Source organism: Nothoprocta perdicaria, unplaced genomic scaffold (assembly GCF_003342845.1).
Source record: "Nothoprocta perdicaria isolate Ctin4 unplaced genomic scaffold, notPer1 scaffold_59, whole genome shotgun sequence".
NCBI classification, from domain to species: Eukaryota; Metazoa; Chordata; class Aves; order Tinamiformes; family Tinamidae; genus Nothoprocta; species Nothoprocta perdicaria.
Genome location: NW_020455854.1, coordinates 3709273 through 3720228, shown reverse-complemented (window position 1 = coordinate 3720228; position 10956 = coordinate 3709273). Strand labels below are relative to the sequence as shown.

General features: G+C 46.9%; 1 protein-coding gene and 1 long non-coding RNA gene across 2 annotated transcripts in view; one reads left to right on the top strand and one right to left on the bottom strand.

The window, feature by feature from the left end:
• Positions 1-534, bottom strand: part of CUNH16orf72 (chromosome unknown C16orf72 homolog) — a 13007-nt gene extending 12473 nt beyond the window's left edge. Inside the window, exon 1 of the mRNA XM_026049026.1 lies at positions 153-534. Within this exon, the coding sequence (XP_025904811.1) occupies positions 153-372 (220 nt within the window). The 5' untranslated portion in view covers positions 373-534. The remainder of the gene's footprint in view (positions 1-152) is intronic.
• Positions 535-3277: 2743 nt separating this feature from the next.
• Positions 3278-9589, top strand: LOC112955739. Its single transcript, XR_003250936.1, has 3 exons — positions 3278-3337; positions 4668-4821; positions 9181-9589. It is a non-coding gene; the product is annotated as an uncharacterized LOC112955739 (long non-coding RNA).
• Positions 9590-10956: the final 1367 nt, after the last annotated feature.

The window sequence follows — 10956 nt, the reverse complement described above, 5'->3', positions numbered from 1 at the left end:
GCGAGGCCGCGGGCGCACCCGGCGGCCGCTCCCCCCCCCTCACGCCATTTTGTTTCCCCGCGGCCTCCACGGGGCCGCGCCGGAAGCCCCCGCGCCTCCCGGGCCGCTTTGTGGCGCCGCCGCCCGGCGCGGCGCGGCCCGCCCGCGCTCACCCTTGTAGAGCTGCGCCACGGCCGTGGCCGAGTTCTGGAAGAGGTGCCAGAGCTTCTGCTGCTTGTGCTCGGGCTGCGCCGCCGCCTCGTCCTGCAGCTCGGGCGCCAGCGCCTCCTCCTGCTCGGCCTCGGCCAGGCACTGCCGCTCCCACTTGCTGAACCAGTGCTCGGGGCCGTGCTCTTGGATCTCCGCCTCGCCTTCCTCCTTCTTCTCCTCCATCCTCCGCCCGCCGCACACGCAGCCCGCGCGGCCCCGCTCGCCGCCGCCGCGCCGCTCGGGAGCCGCGCTCGGCCGCGCCGCTCCTACCTCACCCCCATGCTCGCGCCGCGCCCCGCCCGCCCGCTCGCCGGCTCCAAACACACTGAGCGCCGGCGCCGCCCCGAGCGCCGCAAAAGCCGCCGCGCCGCCCGGCAACATGGTGCCCGCCCCCGCGCCGGGCCCGCCCCGCGCGCCGCACTGGCCGTTGCCGCGGCCCCCGCGCACCGCATTGGTCGCCCGACACGCCCGTCACGCGCGTCACAGCGGGGCGTTCCTCCCCCGCACTCGGGGGCCGCCGTCGCGCCGCTCTGCGCACGCGCGGAGCCTGGTGGCGGCGCCGGCGCCGGTGCGACAGTTCCGCCATCTTGGTAGCGGCGCTGCCCGCCCGGCTGAGGCGCTGCCCTCCCGGCCCCGCGGCCGGCCCTTAAGATGGCGGCGGGCGGCCTGGCCCAGGAGGGAAGTGGGGCAGCCCGTGGATCAGCGGGATCTGCAGGCGCCTCCCGCCACCGGGCTAGGCGGAGTGCGAGGCCCTGGAGCCTGGGGAGGCCTGGCTCTCGCTCCTGCCACCCACTCCCAAATAGCCCTTCCTGTGCCTTCCCACAGCTTGGAAATGTGCATTCCTCATGCTCTTGAGTTTCCTGAGCATTAGAAGTAGTCAAATAGCAATGCCCAATTCCACTGTGTCCAAATACTGCTCTGATAAATAAGATGTTTCATCAAACTCTGCTCCCAGACCTTGATCAAGGCCTTGCTTCCTGGTGTGGAGCGGGCTGGCCCTCCATGCTGGGGACAAGGGAAAGGGATGAGTGCAGTGACAAGGAAGGTTTTTGCTTGGCTGCTCTCCCTTGGACAGATCCCAAAGGAGGAAGGTGCTGGTTACATCCGTTAAATTCTCCAACATACCTTAAATCAGTTCCCAAGCAAAGAAAGGAACTGAGCTACTATCACTGCTATCTTAAGCTACAATAAATAAAAAACTCTTTTGTAACCCCTGCATTGATCACTAGGCTATTAAGTGCGTATTAGGTAATAGTGGTAAAACATGGACTTTTTTTTTCCCTGTACAGTTGCTATAAAACAAAGAATGAAATATGACACTATCCCCTCTACTGAAAAGACTGTCTTRCACATTCCTACTGCTGGGAAGTGTTCATTCACAGGATCACAGGATGGTTGAKCTTGGAAGGGACCTCTAGAGATGACCCAGTCCAACCCCCTGCTCCAGCAGGAACACCCAAGCATGGGGCACARGGTGGCATCCGGGTGGGATTTGAAGACCTCCAGAGAAGGAGACTCCACAACCTCCTTGGGTGGCCTGTTCCGGAGCTCTGTCACCCTCACAATGAAGAAGTTCCTCCTCACATGCCCTTGACTTTTTGAAATATTGAAAGGAGTCAAATAGCAACACACAATGGGACCGTGTCTGAGTGCTGCTCTGATAAGTAGAATACTTAAATCCAACTCCCTTATCAAGCCTTGATCAAAGGGGGAGCAGAAATGGGTTTTGCTGAGCGCTCTGCTGCAACCTGAGGTCAGAGGCTTGGAGCTTGAGGGCACAGCTGTTTTGGACCCTTGTGCACCACACAACTGGTTTTCTGAGTATTCTGGAATTGCATAGCGCTGGCAACTTTGAAATAAGCACTTGCTTACCCCAATGCAATGTAACATTGCTCATGATTTATCAAGCATGCAGTCCTGAAATTTGGCCATGACTGACAACTATTTAATATAAATCAAGCAGGGAGCCATAAGTCATCAGGGCTAGGTTACATAATCCGGGATAAAGTTATACTGGCAGAATTTCCTTCTTTCGTTTTGAGCAGCCTGGCTACACACAGTTCTTGGAGACACCTACATCTTAGAGAAACTGCTAAAATTGTAAGAGGGCTCTTTTCCCATCTGCTCTCACTACACCAAGTGGCTCCTGATGGATCTATTGTACTGAATGTTTTTACAGTTTTCACAGGTAGCTGGCAGTGATTTCAGGGATAGTAGTGCAGAGAGGCTTAGCACGCTTGAGAATGGGAATTTTGAATTTTCCTGCAGATAATCATACATGGAGATCTTTATTATGATTAGTTCATAAAATTAGGAAAGCTGAGCCATTATTTTAATAAATGCATTGAAGAACTTTAGCTTTGTCTATAGACATTTTTTTTTAAAGTCACCTGAAGATGATCAGGGAGTTAGGAGCCCTGAAAAGAAGTCAAGAATTTTCTGAGACTAGCAGAAAAAATGATTAWTGACAGCAAGGGAATCCTTCAGGTAGCAAACTGACAGTAAGTGAAGAAAGGGGCAGTTCTGCCTACTTTTCTCAAGCAAATTGTGGAAGAGGAAGCAAAGGTGAAACAAAAAGTTACAAAAATACCATGCACAAAGTACCCCCAGCACACTCAGAATCTCGTCTTCCCCAGTTCCTCGTAAGAAGTTTAGCTCAAGTGTTTTCTGAGCAAGATTGGTTAATTAAAGAACTTCTCCTCTCTGTAAATAAATAGATAAGTGAATAAGAAGTTTAGTGATAATGCATTGTAACTTGCCATTGGTGGCCCGGAGCAAAAGCAGCTGTTCTGGTGGTATTGGTTGCTGACAAATGGTTTGTTGGCCAGAGTCAAATGCAAAAAGATGACGAGGAGATGAATGGCTGGTGCATGATGGATGTGGCATCTGAGTCATCTCGGTGTCGTGCCTCAGTTTCCCCTGTAGTGACGAGAGCAGCGTGGCAGCCCCGTGAGGTCCCAGGGCAGGTGATTACTGAGCACAACGAGGGGTGCTAATTGCAGGAAGCTCTGAAGACTTGTGCTGTTGCCTTGTGCAGGCTGAGAGTTGGATTTAATGGTCAATAAGGGTAAACATTTTTTAGAATATTAAATATGAAATTGGAGGGAGAGGAGGATCTATTTCCGGTAGTATCTATTCAAACTGAACGGTAAGAAATTTAAGTATTTGAATGCATAGATGGTTGAATATATGTATGAATATATTTTCCCAGTGTTGTGGCCAAGTTTATAAATATCTGCACAAGGGAATTTTCTTGCTGGCCTGAGATATTGGAAGAACCAAAGGGTATGGATATTCACCAAAGGRGAAAAAATGGGTCCGAATGTCAATATTTTTATTTCTCTTCACCATTTTGTCCTTTGAGATCAGACTCTGGGTACTCCATCACCCCAGAAAAAGCAGGTCAGCAGGGGGGTGAGCTGCTCAGCTGGAAATCGCTGCCTAACTGAGGCAAAAATTTTCAGCCAAAGTCAATCTGAAATAATATGCATGAGCAAGCAAGCAGCTATGAGAAGTCTGGTTTGCAGAGAATGACAGTGCACCAACTAGTGCATATTAGATCATGAAGATAATCTAGGCTGCTCCTGATACGGTCAGTTAGGCTTTTGTGTATGCTGGCTTGGCACTAGCATTCCTCACTGAAAAACTGAAGATAGARCAGGATTTCAGGGAAATACTTGATGCAGTCTGGAATACAGGGGGGTCATTTGTGGTCGCAGGAGACTCAAACTCTACTGTTTTGACTATATGGGAAGTAAAGAGAGAGAAATAGGACACTGTTTCTTTTCATTTTTAGTTTTCTGTTTGTGTTGCAAGGTAAAGGTATGTCCTCCGCCTACATGGCCCAAACACAGAAGTAGATGAGCACTGCCAAACAGCTGTGTGAATGGTGTTTTGGATGTTAAWATGTTGATAACTTTAAAAAGGAGTAATGCAATCGTGTCTGCATCGCTCTCCTGATTTCCTCCAAACATTTCCCAGCAGCACAGCTAAGATCGTGATCAAAATGCTGTCACATAAAAGCAACTTGAAAATAGGGGATTAAARCATCGTCAATATATATTTGCCTAAAATAGAGATCCAGAGAATGTTTGCCCCAAAAAGACATTCTCCGTATGAATGGGATGCCGACTTTGGGGGAACGAGGTTCTAAAAACCTCATGACAGGGCCCTGATAATCAAAACTGATGAATCCAGACAAGAAGCAAGAGAGAGTACTCAGCTGCACTGAAGTGCAAATTATCTATGTCTAAATCCAACATYCAAAAAGAATAGTAGCTTCCAATTTTAGTGGGTAGTAACTTGCTACGTGCTTGGTTCTGTGGAAATAAATAGGATTTCTTGCAGTACAGGCTAAAGCACACAGTGAATATGACAAAGTCTTCCTGATCAGTACTTTAGAACAGCCTAATCTATCTTCATGTTTTAAGGACACTGTCTTTCTATAATCTCCTCTAAACAGCCTTTTTCTCCCCTAGATTCAAAGCTCCAGTGCGTCCTTAGGAGTAAAAACAGTTTCCACACAGCACATTGAGATTAGTATTCRCAAACAAGATCCTGTTGCTGTGGATAAACTAAAGAGATCATCTCTGCTGTGAAGGACTAGCAGTTAAAAGAAAAAGAAATAAAAAGGTGAATATCATATTTTCGTGAAATACAGTGAACAAGCAGATAGTTTTTGCTTCTAATAACACAACTACATTAACTTGTGCATGCACTGGTGTTTATATCCTCTTAATACGGAGACTGGTCTTGAAGCTGAGCTCTGTTTGGGAGCCTAATTAKCAAAACTCTTGGCCTAATTTGTTTTTTTCTTTACCCAAGGTCTAATCCAACAGCCAGGCCTCAGATTTCAATCAATATCCAATGATTCCTGACCACTGTGGTTCAAAGTCTAACTGTAATGTATCTTAATCACTTAACTCCTGATACAGAACTAGGCTGTAAAACAAAAACGCTACAAAGTAAATGAAAAACTGGAAAAAAGCCATTGCATGGGTCATTTTAAGTGGAGTTTCGTTTGCTTGTGGGGCACATGGGTTGCTTCTTTGCCTTCATGAGGCAGGAAACTAAGGCTTTTAAATAATCCTTAATAGTAAATAGCACATGAAAGCAGAAGTTCTCCATGAGCCCGTGTGCGGTGGTGGTGGCACATTTGGCCCTATGGAGATTGATGCTGCTGGCAGCTGCGTCACTGCCTGGTGTCACTCATTAGCTGGAGGAGCAGCAGGAGGCCGGAGGGCTGCAGTAGTTGTCCACATGCTCCCAAAGGCAGCATTTAGCTCCCTTCTTCTCTGCAGCATCACAGATCATAAAAGAAAAGCAAGTCTGCTGTGGTGGGTCTTGCGGAGTGCTTTGGGATCACCARAAGTGCTTCTGGAATTAACCTTGTGCTCTCCAAAGAGAGGGTCTTTCATTCCTTGRAAGAACGTCCTGTTATGGGAAAGTCACTTTTCTCACACCTTAAGTAGCTCTTTGGGTTTTTAAGCATTTCAAAGACTAAATAAAATCTTTGCAGTTCTGCAGCTCAGTTACTGCAGCATCCGCTGTCTTTTTGGATCCTGGTAATCTCTTGGGATCCTGGCCAGGAAAGACTTCATCTGTAGTCTGTGTGCGAGTAGGATGCATAGCACTCCCCAGAGCGGCTCCTCTTGCTTTTCTGCTTACTTCTCAATCTATATAAAGCAGATATCTCTCTTCTATAAGAAATACAGAAGTAATACTTGTCCTTCAGAGATCCCAGCGGTGTCAGTCTTTTACCGTCTTCCTGTCAGTCTGTCCTGAATAAACAGGATGTGGCAGTAGACAGGGGAACCCAAGAGTCATTCTGGTTCATAGGAGCTAAGGAGCAGCCCATTGGTTTCAGTGAATGATGTTGGCAGAGCAGAATGGCCTTCGGGAGCAGTTGCTCTTTGTCAGGTTCAGGGAAAAGGAGGTTGATGTCCTATTGACACTGTGTTTAATGGACTGTCTTCTATTGGGACTAACTCTATGGGACTAGCTCTGAGTATTCCCTTCAGGTCTGAGCCCATTTTTCAGTAGCTCTCTGCGCAGAAGAGAGATGTTACCAATGTTTGCCATCGCCTGGGATTGATGGAGTACAAGAAGACTTTTGAGTGGCACTGTAGCCGGGACTCAGGCTTCAAGTGCTATTTCAAGAACTGAATATATCATTTTCCTTCAAGAAGCAAGGACAGGGGGAGGTTAGTATTGCAGGGAGTGGAAATGTACTTGGATGGCACAGTTTTCTGAATTGCTATGGTGAGAATATGTCCTGCTGTGCTCTCTTGCAAGAGCCTTGGAAGCACAATGGTTATGGTCTATTCAAGTTTAGATTTATGGRTCTGTTGGAACATTCACTCCAGAGCATGTTTCTTTTGCCCCATTGCTATAGTCTGTTGTCAACAAATGCTCTGTAATTCTCCTTGTGTTTTACTTCTGGGATTACAACAGAAACAGATCCTCAAATCCRATAAACATGGAAATGGGCTAAGTTTCCTCCTTTTTATTTCTCCCACACTCTTTTGATTGTTTGTTTTTAATCTGTATTTCCTTTGCTTTTTACTCAGAATTTAATGCTCTGGTTCCGGTCATAAGATTCCAGACATTTTTTTGCTGTTCCAGCAGAGAGCATCCACTGAGAGATGAAGGGAATGTCGGCTAAAACTGGGATTAACCAGAGTATGGGCACCCACCAACAGGACTCCCTACCCAGCCCGATGCCAGAATTTGCAATTGTGTACCCACGTATCAAACTAGATAAGGCAGCTGATCTGATTGAAAAGTGATTTTTTTATCTTACTGTTTAAAAAATATTACCTCCCTAATCTGGCATCTCAGGTTATGTAGAGATACATTCGTGTAGCAGAGCTGACTGGATTCAATATTRGGTGATTATGAAATCAAAACTGAATTCTGTGTTTTAAGTCATTCATTCATTCTCTAGATGAACTATTAGCTTTCTAGCTTCATTTCCTTTCTCTTTTTGACAAGAAACAAGAGGAAACACTATTGGGATGAGTTTGATAGCTTAGTGCTGCCTGTAAGTAGAAAAACCCATCCAGAAGATACCCCAACAAGTTTTCAGAGACATTCCTTTGATCTTGTTAGGTATTTTGTGAATTTGCTTTAGGTTTGGGATGTTTTTACACCAAAACATCACAGAAAGCCAGCAACGTGACCAGCAGGTAGCGAGTAAAAGGGGAAAAAGTCTCTGACTCTTTAACAGTTTCTCCCCCCTTCCAAGTTTCTTTTAAAGAGGTTGTTTACCAGAATGAGGAAGGTGTTGTATCAACAGCCTTTGGAAAGAGTAACAAAACAAAAAGGAAGGAAGACAGAAGGAAAAGAGGAGGAACAGAGCAACATTTKGTTTTCCACTGCAGTACTTCAGTTAATTCTTCTGCAGTAACTTTCACACGGRGTGTGCCTCTGGTCTTTAAATCTGGGGTCTTTGCTCCACATGGTGTACATGCAGCTTACAGAGAAGGATTCCCTAATGTATAGCCACTGAGAGGCAACACAGATTAAAGAACAAACATCTGAAGCAGAAGCAAGCCCAGTGCTTCAGAGCAATGGGGCTTTACCAGGCTTTCACACTGGCAGCTGCTGAGGCCTTCTGAGAAGAAGGCTAAAACGGGTAAGAATCACTCTGGGTAGACAGAATGAAAGGATTAAACAAATTAATGGAGTCATTACTAGCTAGTGGGCACAGTGGGCTGGATACTTTCCTGGCTTACAAATTCCTTATGTTCTCACTCTGAAAAYTGCATTGTTAGGTCAGCCCAAGGGTCTGTTCTGGTTTGCATCCTTTCTCCAACACGGAGGCAACTGCAGAGCAGCTCTAGGAASCAAAGGTTTAAGGACCTTTGTGGTCGAAATTCTCTGCTCTGTGCTAAGTAGCAAATCAGATTTTCATTGTAGTGTTTCAGGAAAACAGGGAAAAACAAACTACAGTTCTAGACCAAGCCTCTGTTGCACCCTATTTTTGTTCTTAAATCCCTTCTCAYTCTCACCTTCTCAGTCCCAGCCTTGGATATATTTCTTCACTTTCTTTGCAGCATTGTTGTGTGCTATTAAGGGAGTATTATGTTCCACCTGAGAAATGGTAAAGTAAAAACCATATAAATGCTCAGGGAAGTCATTTGAGTTGCTTCAGGATCCACGGGGCTMTAAGTCTGCAACCTCTCACTAGCACAATCTCCTCTGAGATGTATTTGTGTCAGAATACACTATTTCCACGCTCGTGTTTGATACACKTTCTTTCCAGCTGGAATAAAAGGCTGTCCCTAGTCATCTGCACTGAAGAGGTGATGGGAAGAAGCTGCACACRCTACCTGGTAGATAATTACCATTAGATAATGAGAGGGAGGGCGCCAGTGTTTCCTACGGATCCTCCAGCGTGACCCTGACCGAGTCCCTGAATCTGCCGGTGCCTCAGCCTCTCATTCCAACRCGGGGTTAGCGCTTTATCAGGAGGGCTGTTGTGCAAGAGACCTGTTGCATGCTTGTAAAATCATTGGAAGCATTGGAATGGAAGAGGCTGTGCAATCGCCGAGCCTCCCCGTGTTATATAATTGCCCAGGTTGTGGGAGGTGCRTAGCAGGCCAGCCGCTTGCCGCTTGCTCGAGAGCCCATCAGCAAGTGATCTTTTTAGCGGGGAAAATCTTGTTATTCTGGAGTGTGCGAATGAATGCACTGCTTTTCTGGGCGCTTTACACTGCCTCCTATTAAACTCTGTGGTTAAAATTCTATGTTATGTGCTAAGATGATTTTCATAATGGTGTCCTCTGGCTTAAAATTATTATTTAAGCAGGTAAAAATAGGCCAAGTCAGTAACTTCTGTTTCAACAATAGGGAAAAAGTACTACCAAACACCAGGTATGTTTGCCTCGGGATTGAGTCATTGCCTCTGCAGATATTGTTGTTATATAGAAGTACTGCAGCAATCCTTGCAAGYATAATATTAATTCCTTATCCTTCTCACTGCTTCAGCTGAGAGGTCGGATCTGCGTGTCTCATTGACCTGTTGGAGAGCCCTCGGTGGAGACCACGACTGGAGCTCCGTCGTCAGCAGCATCCCATATCTCTCCTGCGTCTCCCTGTGCCACCCTTGACTTCGGGGCTGATCTCTTTTCCAATTGCTGCTTCCTGAGGACCATCAYGCTCAGCTCCAGCCATGGTTTTATACTTCTACTTATGTAATAAAACAATATTTTTTGATGTTTGCACTGGAGCTCATGAACAGCAGTAAAGCAGAGCAGAGGCRGCGCAGCCAGTGCTCCTGCCCCTGCTTCTTCTTCTAGGGGTGTGTGATGTTCCTATGTCTGAAATTTCTGTGTCTGGAACTTCATGCATTGAGCAGCTCTAGGAAGGGGCACAAAAAAAATGCTATGAAATTTCAGTAAATCTGTGGGAAATGGAGTAAGGAGCAGCCCGCAGGAGGTGGAGCTGCAAAGAGGCGATCTCACTGAATTTTCTCCGGTCTCTCCCCTCTCCTTTAACACMCCGGCTTTATTAAAGCTTCTCCGCTTGTCTTTTGAATCCTGTTTTTACACTGGAGAGAAAAGGTCTTGTCTCTTTTGCCCTTTCTGTGTCGAGAGGGTCCCGGCACGCAGCCCGCTCCGCTCCCCGCGCCGCGGTGACTTGGGGAACACGAGGCAGGTTCGCGGCGGCGCTTTGTGCAGCAGTGAATGGGAGCTCCTCAGTGGAGTCTTTATGCAGTTCCCTCCCGTTGAAAGCGCCCCGGGATGTGTGTGTCTGTGGGATCTGTTTGCAGGAGGCTACTACAGCAGTCGCTCCGTGCGTTTGTCAGTCATGAGGGGTGGAAGGGGAGATGGCGTCTGCTTTGGAAATGCGGCTCCAAGCGGCGGGTGCCGCTCGCGGCGCGGGCCCAGCGCACGGTGACACCCCGTGGCGCTGCTTGTCTTGAGAAGCAGCACGGAAACATCCCCCAGTGCCCMAAAGGAGGAGAATATGGGCAGGAAAAGGACCGTGCCCGGGCACGCATCCTTCCTAGGCTTAGAGTTTAACAGCACGTCTTTAAAATAGCGCCCAGTTCGTTTTGTTCAAAGGAGGTGTCYGACCACTAGTGCTCAGTGGGAGCATAAGGGCCACGGATCCGATGTAGCTTGCTCAGTTCCCAAGTTAGCAGCTCCACTGGAAAGTGTGAACAACAACATTGCCCACCCTTTGAAGTGAGAGTGCTCTGAAGCTCATTTGAGTGGAGAGCTGCTAAATTTCAAGCCTTGAGGTAGCACAAAAAACAAAAAACAAAAAACAAAAAAAAAAAAAGTGGGTTTTTTTTTGTGTGTCTATCACATCTAAATTCAGTCTGTATTCTTTAGAGGACTTCTCATGAGCTAAGTTGGAACAATGAGCAGAATTTAATAATAAGCCCAGGTGTGCTTATGGTTGATCTGTCCTTGCAAGAGGTGTTGCTCTATGTGATTTGGGAGAAAACTCCTCAAAGAATTTTAAAGAAAGAAGCCTTTTTTTTTTTTTTTTTCCTTAAGGCAGGTCAGATGTAGGTGCTTATTTATAAATTACCATTTATACCACTGCAGTTTAAGACAACTGGGACCCTAGTATAATATTTGAGTTGTACTTTAGCCAATGCAACGTCCAAAAGTTTTCGTCTCCTCCTAGGACYGTGTGTATCTCAAGCAGTTTCAAGTCCAGCCAGTGGCCTAGACATCAACGGCCTAAAAATGCTAAATTCCCACAGCTTGTTCWGAGGCTTGAGAGAATTTTTTGGGTTTTGCACCTGAC